Source organism: Gopherus evgoodei, chromosome 7, assembly GCF_007399415.2.
Source record: "Gopherus evgoodei ecotype Sinaloan lineage chromosome 7, rGopEvg1_v1.p, whole genome shotgun sequence".
NCBI classification, from domain to species: domain Eukaryota; kingdom Metazoa; phylum Chordata; order Testudines; family Testudinidae; genus Gopherus; species Gopherus evgoodei.
The window spans coordinates 89,281,440-89,305,746 of record NC_044328.1 but is presented as its reverse complement, the minus strand read 5'-3'; the positions used below and the strand labels follow the sequence as shown (position 1 = coordinate 89,305,746).

Here is a 24,307-nt window from a genome sequence, read left to right as displayed (position 1 = left end):
CTGACAGCTACCAGTGCACTGTTGTGGCCACATTTGCAGCATCTGCAGCAGCATTGGGAGTAGTGCATTATGGGCAGCTATCCCAGCATTCAAGTGGCTGCAACGTGCTTTTCAAAAGGGGGGGGTGGAGTGTGACAGGGAGCGTGGGGGAGAGAGAGAGAGAGAGAGTGTGGATTTCTGGAGCTGACACTGTGTCAGCATGCTGCTTTGCAAGTTCTGACCCCCTCCCCTATCCCTCTCTCACTCACTGAAAGCAAACAGGAGCTGCTTTTTTTCCTCACAGACCAGATAAGCAGTCGCTGCCGAAACAGACCCACGCCCCCCTTCCCGCCGTGCTGCTTCTCTCCTCAAGCCCCCTCCCTCCCCCTCTCTTCAAGCAAACACTAGCTGTGGGTGTTCCAAAGGGAGCCCCCCTGCCTGCCTCTGCTCATTCATGGCAAACAGTAGCTATGTTTGTTTTTTTGATAAGCAGCTCTGGGAGCCCGGAGTTCACAACAAAACAAAGAGTGGGACCTTCACTTACAAGGATAATGGGAAGCTTCCAGAGGTGAGTCAGTGTACTAAGATTATTCCCCGTTTACACTGGCGACGCAGCGCTGCAGCAGCAGCACTACACTCTTTATTTCTCTTGGGGAGGTGGAGTACAAGCAGTGCTGTAGCCACAGAGATACAGCGCTGTATGTGCCTTGCCAGTGTGGATGGGGAGTGAGTTACAGCGCCATAAAGCCACCAACAGCGCTGTAACTCAAGTGTAGCCAAGGCCTTAGTACTTTATCCCAGAAGGCACAGTTGGAGTTCTGCTGTCATCAGTGAACACTGTTAGCTCTGCTCTATTTTTCCTCAGGAGCAGCAAAAGTAGTTCCACTATGTCCTAGTGAATTGCATAAGAATTACATGCAATTTTAGAGACACAGGCAAAGTTAATACTGACATTCTACTTACCCTCCATTCTGTAGAGTATCTCATCACAATCCCCCTGCACTGATTGTTATATTCTGCAATACCCATTTTGGCCACATCCTCTGGCCCTTTGATTCCTAGTGTTTTGTCAATTTCATACTCCTGGAGAGGAGGAGGGGAGGGAGGGGGAAAAAAAAGTCAATACATATTGCAGCGCAAAATCTTCAGGATCTTCCAGTTCATTAATTTTCATCCCAGCCCTATGGCTATACGAATACATCTAAAGCTCAGGTCAAATCTGCATGTGTAAATTTCTCATGCAAAAAAGCACGTACATTTGAGCTATTTTGGATGTACAGGGTTTTCTCCTCCCACAACCATCACCTGTACTCACATACACAATAACACCAGTAATGGATGAGTCTGTCCTTCAGAAATAAGGGTTGTCATAAACATAGTAAGTCAATAAACAGTCATCCTTTGCATGGTAACTATTAACAATAGGCTTGCATAGTTACTTGTACTTTGTACAGCAAATTTACAGTCTTTTGAATCATTTGCTTTGAAATATTCCAAATTTCTAAATGACATGCCAGTCCACTAAAGTTATACTAGGCATTACTCATTCAGTTTCCCAGGATCAAATTTGGGATGCAGGGGCCAAACAAAAAATACATATCATGCAAAGGTACTCCATGCACAAAGGAGATAATAGAACAAAAAGGGGTTCCTATAGCACCTTTTCATGGACAATTCAAAACCACTACACAAGGAGGGGAATGTAGATATTTCAGCATAATATAAAAGTCATGAACAAAGCAGAACATTCAGCTCCATTGTAAGTGATTGATGGGCTCCCAAGCTAACCAAATCCTCATGGGTAACAAAAGAAAAGAGTACTCAAACAGAGGTCTCCATCAAGGTTTTAGAGCAGATGTCTCCCAAGTGTGGGGTGCACCCCGCTGCGGTGGCATGGAGGACCGTGTGGGGAAAGCACAGTAGGGCCTGGGCCAGCCCCTACAGGGGCAGGGAGGGAGTGCTATCCAGCCCCTCGCCACCCCCAGCTCTACTCCAGTCCCAGTCCCAACCCCAGCCACATTCCTGGCCCCAGCCACAGCTCTGTTCCTGGCCCTGGGCGAAGGCTGGGGGGAAAAGGCCAGGAGCGGAGCTGCAGCTGGCCGTGGGCCCGGCTGACAGCCCCCACCGCAGCCCAGCTGCAACTCTGCTTCTGCCCCTGACTGTGGCCTATCTCCCAGCCCCATACCCTAGCCCAGCCCCCTTATCACAGTCCTCATCTCCACGCCCCCCCAGCCATGGCCCTGCTCCGAGGCATGGCTCCAGAGAGGTGAAGGGAGCAGGGGGCGGCAAGACCCTCAAAAGTTTGGGGACCGCTGTTTCAGAGGAATTCTGGGTGGTTAATAGAAGAGGGCAGGGAAGAGGACATAAGTTATCCAGATGCACAGATAACCATATGCAAAGATCAAGATAGCAAAAATATCTGCAGGATTGCTTATTGCACGTACCACAGGTAAACCATGACAATCCCATCCAAATCTTCTGTCAACGTAAAAGCCACTCTGGTGAGCAAATCTGGTTACTATATCTTTAATGGTTCCTGCAAGAATGTGGCCATAGTGTGGAAGCCCAGTTGCAAATGGAGGGCCATCATAGAAAGTAAATCTGTGAAACAATAGGCAATATAAATGATTAGTTCAAAATCAGCCCTCACAAAACAGGAAGACCATTCCTCTGTGCTTGTGCTGCTCCTGCTTATGTGGCTCCACAAGTTGTATACACCTCTACCTCGATATAACGCTGCCTTGGGAGCCGAAAAAATCTTACCATGTTATAGGTGAAACCCAGTTATATCGAACTTACTTTCATCCACTGGAGTGTGCAGCCCCGCTCCACCCCGGAGCACTGCTTTAAAACGTTATATCTGAATTCATGTTATATTGGGTTATCAGAGTAGAGGTGTAGTAGAACCTCACAGTTATGAGCACCTTAGGAATGGAGGTTGTTTACAACTCTGAAATGTTCGTAACTCTGAACAAAAGACATTATGCTTGTTTTTTCAAAAGTTTACAACTGAACATTGACTTAATACAGCATTGAAATTTTACTATACAGACAAAAAATGCTGCTCTTTCAATGTAAACTACTAAAAAAAATTAACAGTACTGTACTGTATTTTTTTTTGTCTCTGCTGCTGCCTGATTGTGTACTTCTGGTTCCAAATGAGTATGTGGTTGACACACACACACACACACCCCTACCTTCTTCAGGAAGAAAAAAAAGAAAAGGTAATAACATGGAAGGTGGTGCTGGCTTAGATAGAGTTCTAAAGGAGGCAGCAGCTGTAGTATGAGGGGACAAGCAGAAGGGAGAAGAGCTACAGGTAAATACGCTCTTTATTTTCATGCATACTAGTTGTATCTTTTATGCCGCTTTTTACCTTGGTCTGTTTTTTGACTGTTTCAGGCATTCCTGAAAACAATCAAGCGTGTTCCAGAGATTCAGTATCTTCTCTTCCTCCTGAGGAAAATTTATGTTTTCTGCAACTTGCTGAACCATTCTTTCTCCTATAAGGATCAAACAATATCATGTAGAAAATGAATATTGATTTTCGAGACAGAATAAGCAAGGATAAATAGCTTCTCAATATAGTACACTATGCCATTAGTATATACCACCGTATCACAGTATGATTCTTGATCACAGCTTAGGAGCTTGTTTCAAAATAGTCACTAAGGTAGCAGTCTGAATACACTATGAAGTATTTTCATGTTTCATGGTGATACAAGGAAGTGGTTCTCCATTTACTCTTTGTTATGTTCATTGTTGGTTTCCACTGGGTTTCCTTGGCTACTGAAAACTAAATGTCTTTTCAATTTTTCTTCCAGATTTCAAGGAACACTTCCATGCAAAACTTACGAAATTGTGCTTTCCCCCTCTAGTCAGGTTGTGGTTCTCCCTGGCATCACAAAGCAGATCAAATTCAACACTTTAAATTTAGAGATCTGAGCTGACTCCCAAATCAGCATTTAAACTAACATGGCAATGTAAAAGAGAGTACAACAGATGTTTGGTGAAGAATGAGGATGGAAGGGTCTGGACAAGGAGACAGGGAATTAGATCAGTGGTAAGAAAGAAAAGTGGAGAGCAACAATTTCTATCTGTCTTTGCAACCAGAGCTGTTCAGTAACATCCTCCTGCCCTTGTTCATTACTTTTCTCTTTTTCCTCCCCATTATTTGGTGGTAAGACCTCCACAATGCACCTTGGGAGTTGGTGAATGGCTCTGACAAGTTCTAATCAACCTAAAAGCAGCAAAGAGTCCTGTGGCACCTTATAGACCAGGCGTTGGCAACCTTTCAGAGGTGGTGTGCCGAGTCTTCATTCATTCACTCTAATTTAAGGTTTCAGGTGCCAGTCATACATTTTAACATTCTTAGAAGGTCTCTTTCTATAAGTCTATAATACATAACTAAACTATTGTTGTATGTAAAGTAAATAAGGTTTTTAATAAGGTTTTTAAAATGTTTAAGAAGCTTAATTTAAAATTAAATAAAATGCAGAACCCCTGACCAGTGGCCGGGACCCAGATACCGTGAGTGCCACTGAAAATCAGCTCGCATGCCATAAGTTGCCTACCCCGTTAGAGACTAACGGACGTATTGGAGCATGAGCTTTCGTGGGTGAATACCCACTTCATCAACATGCATCCAGCTAAGTGGGTATTCACCCACGAAAGCTCATGCTCCAATACATCTGTTAGTCTATAAGGTGACACCGGACTCTTTGCTGCTTTTACAGATCCAGACTAACATAGCTGCCCCTCTGATACTTCTAATCAACCTGTTTGGCTAATTTTCAGAGGTAGAGTTCTGTGCTCACAGAAAAAGCAAGCCAAAGTTTTCAGTCAACAGTCCATTCTTGCTTATTCCTGGCAATTCCCTGAAGAACTAAAAAACAGCCAAATGTAAAAGTCAGAGCCCAAAGCTGTACTCTAATTCTGACTGAGTCAATGACTCACTACAAGAACAATTATTTCTCACTCACAAGATTTCTCCAGCATATGGAGATGCAATAGCGCTAAAATATTTGATCATCAAATACATGAGTATGTGACTGTGAGACACTCAGGTCTGAACACAAAAGATTTCACAAAACATCTACATACATTTGTAGTGAGTACTGGAGTGGAACCTGTGCTTATGGAACATACTGGTACCAAGGACACAGGGATATTCAGGAGAAATCATGTCTGCTTAAGTGGCTGTGGAGACAGGTAAAAAAGGAAAGAAGCTTTCATCTGTCTCTATTCTTTTAGTCCTCCCCACACCTTACCCCCAAATAATTCCAATATCTGCTGCTTCTGCTCTGAGTTTCCCAACCCACAGCAAAAGTTAAACAGTCAAGGTCTTTGTTTTCACTGTTGCCCCAGGTTTGTGAATCACAGAACTGAAAAGACAGAGCTTTGTTAATTGTATTTAGTCTTGTCAAGTACCAGCAATGAGAAGCATCAGAAGCACTACTCAGGAAGACAGCACCAATTCATGATCAAAAGGGTTATTTTTACAGCTATAAAATCCAGAAGCTTCATTTTTTTAAAACGTGAAAGTTTAAATGCTGCAGAAAATGACGGCTTATCCTGTCCACCTATCATTCTCAAAACACATCCAAGAACCACTTGTCTAAGTGAGGTGGCAGGTGAATTTTTCAATCCCTGATTTGAACTATATTTGTAACAGTAAGGGTAGCTCATTTTCCTCAATAATCATATTTCCTCAAATACATGGCCATTTTAGGAGGAGATATGCCATATATCTTTCACATGTTTGGGGCCAGACTGTGTTTCACCCCTATGCAAATATTGGAGGGAGGTAAAGCACACGTAAAGGGAGTCCCTGTGCTCAGAGTGCAAAGATTCCCACAGAGCTGGAGATCATGAAAGTGTTTTTCTGTGCAAAGGACATATGAAGGAGGCAGGTCCACACCCCAAGGCCAGCCATTCGAGCCAGTTGACAACTGACAGAAAGATCCACAGAACCTTGGTGTAGTAGCTGTGCATTCCAGTAAGTACCTCCTTAGAGAAAAATGTCTCTTGGGACAGCACGACTCTGCGCCATCTCCAGTACATGGCTTAATGCCACAATTTAACCCTGGTTATTGCTGTAGCACAAAGTCATCTTCTGGTACATAGCTCACCAGGGAAACCACTAGCTGATGATTATAAAGAACCTTGAACAAGGCAATGCTTTTGTGTATTCTAACAAGGCTAGCAATAACCCAAGATCAGCATTTCTCAAATACTGCAACCGTGACCGCATGTGGCCACCAGCAGCTTTTCTTGTGGCCACAGTCTCTTGAATGGCAACTTGGGGAAGGGAGGAGCAAAGCCGCAGCCCCTCCCCTGGGGCTGCTAGGAGGGATTGGGCCTTGCCCCCCTCTGGAAACACAAACATCGGAGGAGCAGACAGCTGGTGTGAGTTGCCCACCTTCCCAGGGTGGTGAGGCTCAGGCTTCTGACTTCAGCCCTGGTGTGGCGGGCAGCAGGCTCTGGCTGCATGCTCCTGCCACAGGCTATGACCATGGGGCTTTGGCTACTCAGCACTGGGCTCCAGCCCTCGGCCACAGGACTCAATTCCTGGGCTCACCAGCGCTCTCATTGCCATTGCTGCCTCCCTATCCAGCTCCCCATCCAATGCTTAATTTGTTCCCCAGCTTGCCAGGGCTAAGCAAGTCTACTGCAAAAAGTGATATTTGTTAATATCACTTTTTTACTGCTTCCCAGCTAGCTCACAAGTCTGGGGCTGTGAAAAATGATATTAACAAACATACAAATATCACTTTTCACAGAAGCAGACTTACTAGCTAGCAAGTCTTAAAAAATGCAAGCAAAACAAGTAAGAGAAACAATTAAAAAAAGACAAGAACATGCAGACCACCTTATTTCTGTTTCTGTTCTGTTTAGATCCACTAAAGAATAGAGACAACAGTACATTACTTTTATTATTGAGTCTGCAAAAGAAACCCTACATAAATAAATTACTATGATTTGAACATTTAGAAAAAAAACAAATAAATATGCACATGTAAAGTAAATTAAGTATTTTATGAAAAATTGTCTGAGCAGTTACCAGCAAGAGTTGGTGGCCACACTTGGAGGCCACCAAAAAAATTGTTGAGAGAACCCCTGGCCTAGATGTTAAGACTTAATATAAATAACAATACTTCACACTTCTGCAGCAGTTTCCACCCTATGATGTTGGAGTGCTTTACAAATATTCATTAGCTCCATGTTACTATTGGAGGAAGGGATCATTTATGTTCTCCTCACAGACCCAGGGTCACACAGCCATTTAGTGGCTGAAGTGAAAATAAAACCAATGCAAAGCCTTCTGCCTTAACCGCTACACACGCCCTCTCAGACACAGTGGTTTCTTCTCATTGGCAGCAAATACAAACATATTAGGCATCTGTACATATTGCTAACACCAGGAAACCCAGTCTTTCAAAACCGTAAGTTTACTCAGTATCTACCATGGTGATCTTCTCTGAATGAAGTCATCAATTCCTCATGACTATTAAAAATATTTTTAAACATTTTTTGTTCACAAGATACAAATAAAATGTAACTGTAACCGGGCTATGGAGGCTGCTAAGATATCACAGACTCCATGCATAAACCACAGTATTACTTTTGGCCCATTTTTACTAACTGGAGCACTGTACCAACACAACAGTTTCCAGTAACCACAGGGCACGCATTCACCTGCATAGCAAAAACTTTCTATTTTTAACAGCATAAAGATAGTTTACCTGAATTGATGGAAGTCTAATGTTTCAGAGCTGTGTAGAAAAACAATATAATGGGCAAGATCACTGATATAGTAACTCCTCATTACAGGTCAGTTTTCTCAGTTTGCAGGACAAAAAAATTAATCGTGATTAATTGCATGGTTAAACAATAGAATACCAACTGAAATGTACTAAATATTTTTGGATGTTTTTCTACAAGTTCAAAAATATTGATTTCTATTACACCACAGAATACACAGTGTACAGTGCTCACTTTATAGTATTTTTATTATGAATATTTGCACTGTAAAAATGATAAACAAAAGGAACTATTTGTCAATTCACTTCATACAAGTACTGTAGTGCAATCTCTTTATCATGAAAGTGTAACTTACGAATTAGATACTTTTCGTTACATAACTGCACTCAGAAATAATGTAAACTTTAGCGCCTACAAGTCCACTCAGTCCTACTTCTTGTTCAGCCAATTGCTAAGACAAACAAGTTTGTTTACATTTACAGGAGATACTGCTGACTGCTTCTAATTTACAATGTCACCTGAAAGTGACAACAGGCGTGTTGTAGCTGGCGTTGCAAGGTATTTACATGACAGATATGCTAAACATTCACCTGTCCCTTCATGCTTCGGCCACCATTCCAGATGACATGCTTCCATATTGATGATGGTTGTTTAAAAAAAAAAAGTGTTAATTAATTAATTTAATTAAATAAGTGACTGAACTCCTTGGGAGAGAATTGTATGTCTCCTGTTCTGTTTTACCTGCATTCTGCCATATATTTCATATGATAGTACTCTCGGATGATGACCCAGCACATGTTCGTTTTAAGAACACTTTCACAGCAGATTTGACAAAAACAAAGACAATACCAATGTGAGATTTCTAAAGATAGATACAGCACTTGACCCACGGTTTCAGAATCTGAAGTGCCTTCCAAAATCTGAGAGGGTCAAGGTGTGGAGCATGCTTTCAGAAGTCTTAAAAGAGCAACACTCTGATGTGGAAACTACAGAACCAAACCTCCAAAAAAGAAAATCAACCTTCTGCTGCTGGCATCTGACTCAGATGATGAAAACTAACATGCATCAGTCCGCTCTGCTCTGGATTGTTATCAAGCAGAACCCGTCATTAGCATGGATGCCTGTCTTCTGGAATGGTGGCTGAAGCATGAAGGGACGTATGAATCTTTAGCACATCGGGCACATAAATATCTTGCAATGCTGGCTATAACAGTGCCATGCAAACACCTGTTCTCACTTTCAGGTGATATTATAAACAAGATGTGGGTAGTATTATCTCCTGCAAACTGTCACCAAACTTGTTTGTTTGGGCAATTGGCTGAAGTAGGACCGAGTGGACATGTAGGTTCTAAAGTTTTACATTGTTTTATTTTTGAATGCAGTTATTTTTTGTACATAATTCTACATTTGTAAGTTCAACTTTCATTATAAAGAGATTGCACTACATTACTTGTATTAGGTGAATTGAAAGATATTATCTTTTGTTTTTTACAGTGCAAATATTAGTAATCAAAAATAAGTAAAGTGAGCACTGTACACTTGGTATTCTGTGTTGTAACAGAAATCAATATTTTTTTAAAATGTAGAAAAACATCCAAAAATATTTAAATAAATGGTATTCTATTATTGTTAATGGTGTAATTAATCGCTATTAATTTTTTTAATCGTGCAATTAATCATGATTAATCTAATTGCTTGACTGCCCTAATTATGATATGTTTTGTGTAAAGTATGCCTTGTGAGGTATTATTCGAGAAGTCATGATCTGTTTAACATTAGTATCCTCTGAAGCTATGAAGTTTTGCTACATGCTTGTTACTGAAATATGTTGAAATTCCAGGAGATGCCCACAGCTAGCCTTTAAGTGGCAACAAAGGAGCAACTAACAACCCCAACACAGATTTATATCAGGACTAGCCTGCTATGTGTTGATGTCTCACTAAGAACAATCTACTCTCCCAGTGGGCCCCTCCCAAAGACCCCTGAAAGAACACAATGGGGGCTGTCTAGCCCCCATGACCACCAAGGATCTTTCCAGCACCTAGAAGGAGAGTTTAAAATGAAGAGGCAATGCCATTGCCACTTGACCACTCTCCTCTCCCACATACTATGAAGGCAACAAGAACTTTGGGAAGAAAAATACTTTTAATTGGGGAGATGCATCCCAGGCTGAAAAGGGAATTCAGCCTGTGTACTAAGAACTGTAGCAGCCTGCAAAATCCAGTAGGGTGAGAAAAACTGCTTAATTCAAATCTCGCTTAGTCTGATAAAGTTTAGGATTAAGAATGTAATTTTATCTTGTATTCCTTATATAACCAACCCCGACCTCTCTGCCTACCACTTATAATCTATCTTTCTGTAGTTAATAATCTTATTTTGCTGTTTATCCATAAACAGTGAGTTTGTCCTAAGTGCCTGGGGGATCTGCTCAGATTACAAAGGCTGGTGCATGTCCACTATCCTTTGATGAAGTGGCAAACTAATTAATGAGTTTGCATTGTTCAAGAGAAGGTCATGAGCAGCATGAGGTGCGAGGCTGGGTCAGGGGGTGAGTTTGCTCATCTCTCCCTGTGTGCAGTTCATGAGTTGCTTAGAGAACATTCATGCAATTTGGCTGGGTGTCTCCCCGCATGTTGATGGCTGAGTGATCGCAACAACTGGAGGAGTTTGCTGCTTGTCATTAACATAGCATTTTAAGAGACAGCACAGCCCAGACTGGAGAGTTAAGGGGGCACAGTGGTCCAACAGGTCCAGGTTGTACCCCAGGGGTCTGTAACAAGTGTCTTAAGCAGAGTGACTATAAAAGCTGTATGGATTTTGGCTCTACTTTTACTGGTCAAAACAGTTTTTGTTTTTAATGCATCTCTACCTCGATATAACGTGACCTGATATAACACTAATTCAGACATAACGCGGTAAAAGCAGCGCTCCCGGAGGGGTGGGGCTGCGCACTTCGGTGGCTCAAAGTAAGTTTAATATAACGCAGTTTCACCTATAACGTGGTAAGATTTTTTGGTTCCCAAGGACAGCGTTATATCGAGATAGAGGTGTCTCTCTCATTCGGCTGGCATGAAAGCATGAAACCAAGCAAGTTGAATTTTTCAGAGTTTAACTGACTTCCTAAATGAGAAGCTCTTTTCAAAAGGTTACTTCTCTCTCCAAAAATGTTTTAAAAGCAGTGTACACTGGATCTATCAGAACTGATACCAAGAGGAAGCCTTGCATCGTAAGTGAAGAACTTAATGCTGCTAAAATCACGTAAGTAAAAAAATAGATATTGTTAAAATACCATCAGTCTCCAATACAAGCCAGGCATCAATATGATAAAATGGCTCAGGACAGAAAACCTCAAGCAACCAAAAAGATATACACAAAGCAACAAAAACAACATGATTACTTTCTGAGTTTACTGATGTAACTTTGCAGGCGGAAATTATTGTTTTGCTAGTGATGTGAGAGTATTTTATTGTGGAAATTTCTCTATACCTACTTTTGGTGAGACAACATTTCCACACAGAATGAAACACTTAGCTATGTGTTAATTATTTAAGAAAGAAATAAGATTTTGATATATATATTATATATATACATTTGTACGAGTACTATGATTTTGCTGTCTCTCTTATGTCTTCTTTACTTCACTATTTAGTGCTATTACTGAAAGTAACAAATTAAATGTAATAACATACTACCAGGAAATAAATTTTTAACATACTTTTTTAAAAGGAGACAACATTCAGTGGGAATGGCGTTCTTCAATCTGTACTGATGGTGCTACAGTTAACATAGACAAATAGCCTTCTTACCTAGAACATGGAAATATAATTACATAAGCATTAAAATCAAGTGCCTACTAAAATTTTATTTAAAATATATCAATAATTTAATTATAACATTAATATAATTCAAATAATTTAGCACGGTGGATTTAACATATTTCAGTCACTTTGTGGGTTGTGAACTAAAAAGATTACGAATCACTTTTTCCCATAGCTGCAACCCAAAGTATTGAAAATGAGGAAAAAAGTAAAATGTTACAATCAAAATACGTTATAAACATTTTTATCACTATCAGTTAGTTTCTAAAGTCCTATAGAACCCTAACTATAGGTCTGATCCAAAGATTCCCACTGACTTCAGCTATCTTAAAGTCAAGTTCCACATCACCTTCATATGTCATGATGTGATCATTCATGCTCTATTCATCTTCTCCCACTCTCTAGTCCATGCCTGATTCCACACACATGAAATTCCCTCCCCAGGCTAGTTCAAATCTCCACCTTCCCCTTATACAAACACCTCCTGAAGATTGACATATGAGTAAATAACTTTGAAAAAAAAATTAAAACTGGACACCCAGCATGTCCCATTTTCTGTCTCTTTTAGGCTGAAAACTTTTTGAATCACAGTGTTGAGCACATTCTGAGTTAAGCAAATGAAATACTACCACATCTCAACACTGAAAATCCACCACTGCTAGAATTGAGGGTAAGAGCCAGGTAGACAACCTGTGAACAGCACAATTTAATATCAGCAAAGAATCCTGTGGCAGCTTATAGACTAACAGACATTTTGGAGCATGAGCTTCGTGGGTGAATACGAAGTGCATCTAGCGAAGTGGGAATTCACCCACGAAAGCTCATGCTCCAAAACGTCTGTTAGTCTATAAGGTGCCACAGGATTCTTTGCTGCTTTTTACAGATCCAGATGAACACGGCTATCCCTCTGATACAATTTAGCGTGCGTGTGGAGAAGGAATTTGTCCAACAGCAAAGGATATCACAGGATCTTTGATTTAAAAGCAAGTTGGCTGTGTGGCAATGTCTTATACTAAAGGGTCAAGTGGCGAATAAAACAGTACAACACAATGTATCTGTGTCATCAAGATGAAGGACTCAGCCAGCCATATCAGGCTCTCAACATGCAGTTCCAGCATGTATTTCAAATCTTATGCTTAGACTACAAAACCCATCTCTTCTGGCTGAGTTATTCTGTTCCATTCTAAGCAGCATTGTCCACATCTCATCACATAGCTGCTAATTCAAGACTAATCTTGTAGAAAGTTTTCCATAAATGATTTTTCTTCCCATACTAGAACTTTCCAGATAGCCACCCAGAAACTGTGTGTGATACTCCAACATACTGAGGTTGCACCTACACTAGGAAAAACTGGCAAACAATCCTTCCTCAAAACAGCTTGGCTGGTGGTAGCAATGATGGAGACTGCAGTATAGGATGTGGACCTTTTCACCCTATTTAGAGCAGAGATAGATCATGTGGTGGTAGATATGCCTAAACCTTGTCTGAAGCTTATAACGATGCAACTCTTAGTGAAACTGCAGGAGTGATAAATTAGGGATCTCAACTTTCCTACAGCAAGCTATATCTAAAATAGCACTCTCTGTGTTTTAGCCCTACCAATTAGAGATTTAAACTTATTATGATTAATGTGAATTTTTGAATCCCAATATGGGAAAATGATTGAAATGCAAGCAGAGATTTATGGCAGAACCCAGAAAGGGAAGAAAAAAAAAAGGACTTGATTTCATCCCAATAAGACATCACACAAGATGCAACACTGTCTAAAATAACTATAGCCACATTCCTTCCAGTAATAATGTTGAAATGCCTCAGAACACATAGAACCAATTAAAGAAATACTATGATAAAGGCCAAACTGTTAAAGAAATGTACAAAGTTTACACCTATCTACCTAAAAATCCCTGCATACAGTTACTTCAATTTATCTCTTCATTCTACAACTACGGTTGCAAATTTTTCATTCTTTATAGTAGCTTCATCAGACAAACAAAACCAAGAAAGATCCTTCACTGAAGGGACTGACAGCAAGTCACTTCATCTAACAGATAAAAACAATGGCCAAGATTTGGTTAATGCTATAGTTCTTATGATATTGCTATTTCCAACAATAGCCTCATGTCATCTCACCAACAAAACAAAAGTAGTAAAAATCCCAATTATATGTATAAAATGATAGGGTCTAAATTAGCTGTTACCGTTCAAGAAAGAGATCTTGGAGTCATTGTGGATAGTTCTCTGAAAACATCCACTCAGTGTGCAGCAGCAGTCAAAAAAACAAACAGAATGTTGGGAATCATTAAGAAAGGGATAGATAATAAGATAGAAAATATCATATTGCCACTATTTAAATCCTTGGTATGCCCACATCTTGAATACTGCGTGCAGATGTAGTCGCCCCATTTCAAAAAAAGATATATTAGAATTGAAAAAGGTTAAGAAAAGGGCCAAACAAACATTATTAGAGTATGGAGCATCTGCCATATGAGGAGAGATTAATAAGACTGGGACTTTTTAAGCTTGGAAAAGAGACGACTAAGGGGGGCATACATTGAAGTAAATCTATAAAATTGTGATTGGTGTGAAGAAGTGTTATTTACTCCTCATAACACAAGAACTAGGAGTCACCAAATGAAATTAATAGGCAACAGGTTTAAAACAAACAAAAAGACGTATTTCTTCACACAACACATAGTCAACCTGTGGAATTTCTTGTCAGAGGATCTTGTGAAGGCCAAGACTATAACAGGTCTAAAAAAAGAACTAGATAAACTCATGGAGGATGGGTCAATCAATGGCTATTAGCCAGGAAGGGCAGAAATGTATCCCTAGCCTCCCTTTGCCAGAAGCTGGGAATTGGCAAGAGAGGATGGATCACTTGATGATTACCTGTTCCGTTCATTCCCTCTCGAGCACCTGGCATTGTCCACTGTCAGAAGACAGGCTACTGGGCTAGATGGACCTTTGGTCTGACCCAGTATGGTCGTTCTTAAAGATGCTTATTCCAGATCAAAGGGGGCATCTGGGTAACTTTCCCCCAGAGGAAAAGTGTCAAATTCATTACAGTTAAACCAGTCAAATGTCAGCCTTCCTTAAGAGTATATTTCCCTTAACTTGCCAGCACAAGTAGAATGCTTACAATGTACTCAACTTTGCAAGAAATGTTAGTTTCTTTATCCAGCATTATTTGGTTAATTCCTTGACCTGTTGCTTACTTGGTGATAGGGAAACAGGTATCTACATTCTACAGATCTTTAAAAATACCAGTGAGTAAAGAATAAATATCAAATTCATGGAAGTTTAGTAAAACATGAGGCCTATTATAATCTCAAATTTCTAAAATTAAGAAGGCATTGACAATTTAAAGTTCCCATATATTACACAGATATCTTTACCATCCAGGCATTGTTTGCCACTTGAACATTGCAGTTTTGGGAACCTCAGAAAGAAACTGGCTTCATTGATTTTCACTTTCTAAGCCGAGAGAAACATATAAAGCAAGTAGCAATAATAATAAGGACAAAATTAGACTTTCTAAAATATTAGTTTTACTAACTTCAAAGTTATTACCAATGCATGTTTCCTTATAATGCAATAATTGGACTACTGTATTCATTATTAGCAGTTTCCCTTTACTGTCAGGGATAAAGGTTAAGAACATAAGATCGGCCATACTGGGTCAGACCAATGGTCCATCTAGCCCTGTATCCTGTCTTCTGGCAGTAGCCAATGCCAGCTGCTTCAAAGGGATAAAAACAGAAAAGGGCAATCAACAGAGCCATCCCCTATTGTCCAGTCCTAGCACCTGTCAGTAAGAGGCTTAGGAACACCCACAGCATGGACTTGTATCCTCAACATCTTGGCTAATAGCCATTGATGCACCTATCCTGCATGAAGGTCTCTAATTCTTTTTTTGAACCCAGTTGTAGTTCTAGCCTTCACCTCATCCCCTGGCAACAAGTTCCACAAGCTGACTGTGTGCAGTACTTCCCCTTGTTTGTTTTAAACCTACTGCCTATTAATTTTATTGGATGACCCCAGGTTCTTGGGTTATGTGAGGGAGTAAATAACATTTTCTTATTCACTTTCTACACATCATTCACAATTGTATAGACCTCTGTCATATCCCCCCTTAGTCATCTCTTTTCCAAGCTGAATAGTTCCAGTCTTTTTGATCTCTTCTCATACAGAAGCTGTTCTATACCCTTAATCATTTTTGTTGCCTTTTCTCTATCTTTTCCATTTCAAATATATCTTTTTTGAAATGGGGTGACGAGAACTGCGTGCAGTATTCAAGGTGACGGATGGCTGTACCATGGATTTATATAGTGGCATTATATTTTCTGTCTTATTATCTATCCTTTTCCTAATGGCTCCTAACATTTTGTTAGCTTTTTTTTTTTTTATTATTGCTGCACATTGAACAGATGTTTTCAGAAAACTATCCAGGATAATTCCATGATTTCTCTGTTGAGCGGTAACAGCTAATTTAAACCCCATCATTTAGCATAAATACTTGGAATTATGTTTTCCATGTGCATTACTTTGCATTTATCAACAGCATTTCTCAACACTGAATTTCAGCTACCATTTTGTTGCCCTGTCACCCAGGTTTGTTAGAGCCCTCTGTAATTCTTGACAGTCTGCTTTGGACTTAACCATCTACCCCCTCAAGAACTGGGCACAGACACAGTCCTACCCAATCTTCCTTCCGTTACTAGCACAAACCCAGAACCCCTTAAGAACAGGCACTCACAGCTTCCCCTATAGGGCCCTGCGTGGGGCCCAGACAACCTGTTAACCCCTCAAGAACTGGCACATGTCCCCTCCCACGCGCACATCCCTCCCTCCAGTCACTGCTAAGGCCCAGCGCTCCCCTCACCTCCTAGGCACAACCCCCCTCATGCTCAGTCCCCACCCCAACAGCCTGTACCACGGGGGGGAGGGGTCCACTGCACCAAATCCCTGCGAGTGAATGGCCAGCTGAGCCCCTCTGCACAGCGCCGCTCCACCCCGCCTCCGGCTAACCCGCTCGCTCGCTCATCCTGCTCCCTGCGCTCACCAGTCACCTCGCCCTCCACTGCCCCGCCAACCGGCCGGCTAATAATGATGCAACCAAAAGAAAGCATGACAGGAAGCAAAGGGACACGCCTGGCTGCTGTAGCCAATCACCGCACTCCATACACAGACCGCAACAAGGCAGCCTCTGATTGGCCAAGCGGATCTGTTGGTAACTGTAAATCATGGGGGATGTGACGCCCTGAAGAGCTAGGGCGAGGAAAAGGAAGGAGGGTAGAAGTGACGTGAGTGGCCTTGGAACCACGCCTGGGTGTTGTAGGGGCGTTTCCTGGGAGGCCCCACACGTGACAGAGGGAAATAGGCTGGTGCTCGGTGCTGCACCCGAGTCGTGTTGACAGCCGCAGTTCTGACACACCGCGCGTGCGGCTGGGGCTCCCTGCAGCTGCAAACCGCGCGCTCCGCAGCTTCAGACACGGATTCCATGCTAAACGACAGGTCTAATTCAGCAGAGGGCTCTGCTCTGCAGGGGGGACAGGCCTCCTGCACACATACAGTGTGTACCCGCAAAAGCTAGGCTGGCATAAGAGGCACCCGAGGAATACGATATAGTTTCAATTGATTTATTTCCATCCTTCTCTGCTTCCCTTCTTCCCTCTGCCCCATCTCCAATCTATCTTTGTTGTTTTGCTCGTTACTGTACTTTTCATCCGAATTTTGCTCTCTCCATCCTGTTTTTTTTGTATGACTCCTACACGTACACTGAATTGGGCTGGCTAGAGCACAAGGAGTGTGTGCAAGAACCAGTTTCTTAGACAAGCTTGCTATTTAGCAAATGGTCATACAAGCCACAGAGATACAGAATACAATAAAATACAAGCCTTATTTGGAAAACTGGATGTTGAGTTGCTGAATGCCGATTTAGAGTGGAAGCTTCCCTAACTTCCCTGCCTACATGCAAATCACTTGTGACTTTGGAGGTTTCTTAAGATTCCCTATAAGAGTGCCTCCATTTTATTTTTTCTCAGTATTGATACTAGGTGAATGGAGATCAGCACTCCTCAAAGCCACCAAATAATTGGCAAATGGGTGACGCATGAACAGTTTTTTCAATGGTGAGTTGTGATGGAATAGTGCTAGGAATAATCTAAAAATAATGAGGTCCAATAATTTTATTCACACTGAAAGTGTATTGGTTGGTGAGATATCCTTACTGTATGGTGTGTTATTAGAATTGCCTGTTTGATTGAATTGATCAGACTGAATAGGGGTCCATGGGAGGAACAAATAGGAAAGCAACATAACAGATCTAAGTGAGGACTTACCAGCACTCACTAGAAAGATTATGCATCAAGCTGTTAGTTTCAAGGATCCTGTCTCTGACAAATTGAAAAAGCTAGGACCTGGAGATCAAAGGAACAATTAAAAAGCAAAAAGAACAAGGAGTACTTGTGGCACCTTATAGACTAACACATTTATTCGAGCATAAGCAGGGTCGGCTCCAGGATTTTTGCCACCCCAAGCAGCAAAAAGGAGAGGGGAAAAAAAGAGCCACGATCGCAATCTCTGGCACTACCACCGGTGGTTCAGGCTTCGGCAGCAATTCAGTGGCTGGTCCTTCATTCTCAGAAGGAGTGAGGGACCCACTGCTGAAGAGCCGGAGCTGCCGCCTCTCTCCCTTGGCTGCCCCAAGCACCTGCTTGCTGGGCTGGTGCCTGGAGCCGTCCCTGAGCATAAGCTTTAGTGGGCTAAAAACCACTTCATCAGATGCACATCCTATGAAGTGGTTTTTAGCCCACAAAAACTTATGCTCAAATAAATTTGTTAGTCTCTAAGGGCATGTGTACACTACAGGATTAGTCCGATTTTATATAAACCAGTTTTGTAAAACAGATTGTATAAAGTCGAGTGCACAAGGCCACACTAAGCACATTAATTCGGCAGTGTGCGTCCATGGTCCGAGGCTAGCGTCGATTTCCGGAGCGTTGCACTGGGGTAGCTATCCCATAGTTCCCGCTGTCTCCCCCGCCCCTTGGAATTCTGGGTTGAGATCCCAGTGCTTGATGGGGCAAAAATCATTGTCGCGGGTGGTTCTGGCTAAATGTCGTCACTCATTCCTTCCTCCAGGAAAACAATGGCAGACAATCATTTTGCGCCGTTTTTCCCTGGATTGCCCTGGCAGACGCCATAGCACGGCAACCATGGAGCCCGTTCAGCTTTTTTTTTTACTGTCACCGCATGTGTACTGGATGCCGCTGACAGAGGCGTTACTGCAGCGCTACACAGCAGCATTCGTTTGCTTTTGCATGATAGCAGAAACGGTTATCAGTTGTTCTGTACTATCTGCTGCTATCATGGGTGCCCCTGGCTGAGGTTGGCCGGGGGCGCAAAGGCAAAAATGGGAATGACTCCCCAAGTCAATCCCTCCTTTATGGTTTCTAAAAATAGAGTCAGTCCTGCCTAGAATATTGGGCAAGTGTACTAGAGAACCAGTGTATCAGAGAGCACAGCTGCTCTGTGTCAGATCCTGCAGAAATGATGAGCTGCATGCCATTCACGGGGGGTGCCCCTGCAACAAACCCACCCATTGCTTCCCTCCTCCCCCAACCTTCCTGGGCTACCATGGCAGTGTCCCCCCATTTGTGTCATGAAGTTATAAAGAATGCAGGAATAATGCAGGAATAAGAAACAGTGACTTGTTAGTGAGATAAAATGAGGGGGAAGCAGCCTCCAGCTGCTATGACATGCCAGGCAGGACATTAAGCGGTGCAGGGGAGAGGAGCTCAGCATCCCGCTGCTATGATAGTCCAGGCAGTACAGAATCTTTTCTTTACACATGAAAGGGAGGGGGCTGATGGAGCTCAGCCCCCATTGCTATGATGAGGACGGTTACCAGCCATTCTGTACCATCTATCGGGGAGGGGAGAAGAGCAGATACTGCTCTTCACTGCTGCAGCATCGCGTCTACCACCAGCATTCAGTAGACATAGGGTGACATTGAAAAAAGTCAAGAAACGATTTCTTTCTCTTTTCTTTCACGTGGTGGGGAGAGGGAGTAAATTGACGAGCTATGCCCTGAACCACGCCGGATAATGCCTTTGAACCTACAGGGACTGGGAGCTCAGCCAAGAATGCAAATAGTTTTCGGAGACTGCTGTGGACTGTGGGATAGCTGGAGTCCTCAGTACCCCCTCCCTCCCTCCATGAGCGTCCATTTGATTCTTTGGCTTTCCATTACGCTTGTCACGCAGCACTGTGTAGCCTGGAGATTTTTTTCAAACGCTTTGGCATTTCATCTTCTGTAACAGAGCTCTGATAGAACAGACTTGTCTCCCCATACAGCGATCAGATCCAGTATCTCCCATACAGTCCATGCTGGAGCTCTTTTTGGATTTGGGACTGCATCGCCACCCGTGCTGATCAGAGCTCCACGCTGGGCAAACAGGAAACGTAATTCAAAAGTTCGCGGGGCTTTTCCTGTTTACCTGGCCACTGCATCCAACTTCAGGTTGCTGTCCAGAGCGGTCACAGTGGTGCACTGTGGGATACCGCCCGGAGGCTAATACCATCTATTTGCGACCACACTAACCCTAATCCGATATGGTAATACCGATTTTAGTGCTACTCCTCTCATTGGAGAGGAGTACAGAAACCAATTTAAAGAGCCCTTTATATCGATATAAAGGGCCTCGTAGTGTGGACAGGTGCGACGTTAAATTGGTTTAATGCTGCTAAAATCGGTTTAAACGTGTAGTGTAGACCAGGACTAAGGTGCCACAAGTACTTGTTCTTTTTGCTGATACAGACTAACACGGCTACCACTATGAAACCAGATAAAAAGCAATTCTCTGGAGAGCTATGGGGTTGCTTGTTAGAAGCTATCTAGGGAGACAAGTTGATATAGAAAGACTATAGGTAGTCAGTCTCTCTAAAGAAGTTGGGCCTTCCTAGTTCCAGGGAATATTAAGCCTTAGGGAGAAGTAGATATGACTATAGTCTGTTATTATTTTTAAAATGTTTTCTCAGAAATGCTTTGTTCTAAAAAATTTAATACTTTGCTTTAAAGAGACTGTCTGGTCACTGTATATATCTCTGTCATTGCTCTTGGAAGGAACAACGCTACATGGTCTTTGCCAAATGATGTCTGCTGAAGTAATCACAGTTTGTACTAGGGAACTTCAACCCACTAGCAACTGCCCAGTCTGACAGTGGGAAAGTCATGCAATTCCACCCAAGATGGAAGTGACAGCCTGAGGCCTGAGAAATTATGCACAAATAGACCAGGAGGCTGTCAGAGATGTAGTTAAACTAATACAGGGGTAGGCAACCTATGGCATCTGTGCCAAAGGCGGCATGTGAGCTGTTTTTCAGTGGCACTCACACTGCCCATGTCCTGGCAACCAGTCCGGAGGGCTCTGCGTTTTAATTTAATTTTAAAAGAAGCTTCGTAAACATTTTAAAAACCTTATTTACTTTACATACAACAATATTTTAGTTATATATTATAGACTTATAGAAAGAGACCTTCTAAAAATGTTAAAATGTATTACTGACACATGAAACCTTAAATCAGAGTGAATAAATGAAGACTCAGCACACCACTTCTGAAAGGCTGCTGATCCCTGAGCTAGTAACTGTGAGGTAAGCACATTGCAGTTGTCAGAATTTGTAAAGAAGAACCAAGTAATGTAAGGGTAAAAGTGTTTAATATGGCCTCTTGGTGATTTTGTTGTAAGATCCACAATCTTGTCCTTACAGCTCACAACAAAGCAATACAGACACTAACATTTGAAATACTACATTGGATTTCATTAGCTTTATAATATTGATGAGGCTAATTATTAAAATGTTTCCTGTAATTAGAAGTAAATTGCTGCTAGCTACCTGTGCAATTCGTTCTGTGATGTATTGGGATTGTTTCTCCATTGTTGCTGTCAATGACTAGGTAAGAAATTACTGCTCCACTATATATAATAAATAGGGCCCTACCAAATTTATAGTCCATTTTGGTCAATTTCATGGGCATAGGGTTTTAAAAAATAGTAAATTTCATGATTTCAGCTATTTAAATCTGAAATTTCATGGTGCTGCAATTGTAGGGATCCTGACCCAAAAAGGAGTTGGGGAGGTGTCACATGGTTACTATAGAGGGGGTTGTGGTACTGCTACACTTACATCTGCGCTGCTGTTGGTAGCAGTGCAACCACAGCAACCCTTCTTCTCCACTATTCCTGGCCATCCTTCTAAGTCCATGCCACCTTACATTACCTATCACAGCCCTATATTCTATCTCTTTGTGGGCTGCTCCTTCTTCGCCTGGTGGTCTCTCTACCAGTTCCCTAGCCCAGTTCTCCCAGGTTGTACCCACTCTACCCTTTCCTCCCTCAACTCTGTTCCTAACAATCTACCCTGCCAAATCCACTTGATGTGTCCCTTAGTTTCAGCTGACTATGTTATAGTTATAGTGACTATGTTTCAGCTACTTCCAGCTCCCTTCCGGGTTACCACTAACTTCTCTCTCACTGTATTCCAGTTCCCACCCTACCTCAGGCTCCATCTATCTAACCAGAGTTTTTGGTTTTTAATACTCTTGAGAATTGTAATTCCTCTCCACTCACCAACAAATGTTATAATATTGGCATCATCCACTGATTGTGAAGTATGAGAAAATGTTGCACTAAAGAGAAAAAAAAAGAGGAAAGAGCTCTTTATTTACACATTTAATACCTATACAATAGAAACATATACTCAAAACTCATTTGCAGCAGGGCACATTGCTAATGTTTTAAAAACCACTAGGAAGCACTATATCTCCACAATGATGAGGGAATGATTATATAATGCTTTGTAAGGCTGTTAATGGGTGTGCATACCTATGTGCACTTAAATGTGAAATCAAGCTGTTTTCAACTATCACCAACATGTTTACATTCTGTTTTTCACTTTTGTTCCCTACATTTGAGACTAGGAATAGGAAGTTTTCATCAATGGCCCTTTCTCTCTGAAATTTGTTCTTCCTATTTATCTCGACCTTCAAGGCCTGGTGCAAAGCCCATCAGTTCAGACAAGTTTTTGCCTGAGGCAGTGATGGTAGGTCTCTTCTGCCTTGAATTTGAAATCTGAGGTCAAATCTATTTTATCTATTATATTTTACATTTGTCAACCAAATGAGAAGCAGGACAGTTTGGAGGAATGCATGAGTACATGTTTGAGTCACGAACTTTTTAGTTATCCTCACCCTCAAATTGAATTGTGTTTGGCCTAAGGAAGGCACTTTGTCTCTGTGCATCAGCTTCCTCATTTGAGGAAAATCAGAGTAATATACACTTACAATACTTTATTGTACTTGTAGAAATAACTACACCTCTACCCCGATATAACCGCGATCCTCAGGAGACAAAAAATCTTATGTTATAGGCGAGACCGCGATATATCGAACTTGCTTTGCCCCCCTGCCCCGTTCTCTGACCACCCCCTCCAGAGACCCCTGTCTCTAATCACCCCCAGGACCCCATCCCCTTACAGGCTCTCACGGAAGCGGAGCAACGTGGCCCCAGCCTGCCCCACTCCCATCTCCCAGCCACGGCACTTTGCTTCCTGCTGCTGGTGAGTGCGGGGAGTTTGGGGAAAGGACACCCCCCCCCGCACTTATCTGCAGCAGGAAGCAGAGCGATGTGGCCCCAGCACGCTCCACTTTCCTTGCCCCTGCCCCAGCCCCAGCCATGTCACTGGGGGGTTGGGGAAAGGCCCCATAGTCACCTGCAGCGGGAAGCAGAGTGCCGCGGCTGGGAGCTGGTGGAGTAGAGCGGGCTGGGGCTGGGCTGCTCTGCTTCCCACTGCCGGTGAGTGCAGGGAGGTTGGGGAAAGGATGCCCTCCACACTCACCTGTGGCGGAAAGCGGAGCAACACGGCCCCAGCCCACTCCACTCCGCCACCTCCCAGCCGCAGCGCTCCACTTCCCACCGCCGGTGAGTGCGGGGAGGTTGGGGAAAGGATGCCCCCCCGTACTCACCTGCACCAGGAAGCAGAGCGCCGTGGCTAGGAGCTGGCGGAGTAGAGCGGGCTGGGGCTGGACTGCTCCACTACCCGCCACCGGTGAGTGTGGGGAGGTTGAGGAAAGGACGCCCTCCGCACTCACTGGTGGCAGGAAGCAGAGCAATGTGGCTCTAGCCTGTTCCGCTTTCCTTGCCCCAGCCCCAGCTGTGTCGCTGAGGAGGGGGTGGGGAAAGGTCCCGCACTCACCGGCGGCGGGAAGCAGAGCTCTGCGGCTGGGAGCTGGCAGAGTGGAGCGGGCTGGGGCAAGGCTGCTCTGCTTCTGCTGCTGCTGGTGAGTACAGGGGGATCCCTTCCCCCAAGCTCCCTCCCCCGAGCGACACTGCTGGGGCCGGGGCGAGGGAAGCAGAGTGGGCTGCTCCCTGCTCCCCAATAATCCCTCAGGCCACTATGGGACTGCGAGGCCCCCAAAATTGGCCCCTACACACAGCTCCTGCCTCCTAGAGCTTGGAGGGAAGCCCCTGACTGCCCCTGAGACACTCTGCCCTTTATCCAACCCCTTGGCCCTGGCCCTGGCCCCGGCCCTGGCCCGGCACCCTTAACACGCTGCTCAGAGCAGTGTCAGAGCTTCACCACGTTCTACACGAACCCGTGTTATATCGGGTTGTGTTATATGGGGTAGAGGTGTAGTTAGCTAACATCTGTGCAGTGCTTTAAAGCAGGGATGGACAAACTA

The 24,307-nt window shown here is 43.0% G+C and overlaps 1 protein-coding gene and 1 non-coding gene across 8 annotated transcripts in view; both read right to left on the bottom strand.

Moving 5' to 3' along the window:
* The window catches only part of IARS1 (isoleucyl-tRNA synthetase 1), a 221,617-nt gene extending 197,927 nt beyond the window's left edge, over positions 1-23,690 (bottom strand). The window contains exons 1-6 of one of the 7 annotated variants that reach the window (XM_030569119.1): positions 23,591-23,690; positions 22,197-22,255; positions 11,459-11,549; positions 3,356-3,482; positions 2,424-2,580; positions 943-1,062 (exon numbers count right to left, since the gene is read on the bottom strand). In XM_030569119.1, coding sequence (XP_030424979.1) covers positions 943-1,062; positions 2,424-2,580; positions 3,356-3,474 — 396 coding nt within the window. In that variant the 5' untranslated portion in view covers positions 3,475-3,482; positions 11,459-11,549; positions 22,197-22,255; positions 23,591-23,690. The other 6 variants (XM_030569123.1, XM_030569118.1, XM_030569121.1 and 3 more) reach the window with 6 other exon arrangements.
* Positions 7,533-7,667, bottom strand: LOC115655693. The gene has a single exon (XR_004001479.1). It is a non-coding gene; the product is annotated as a small nucleolar RNA SNORA84 (small nucleolar RNA).
* Positions 23,691-24,307: the final 617 nt, after the last annotated feature.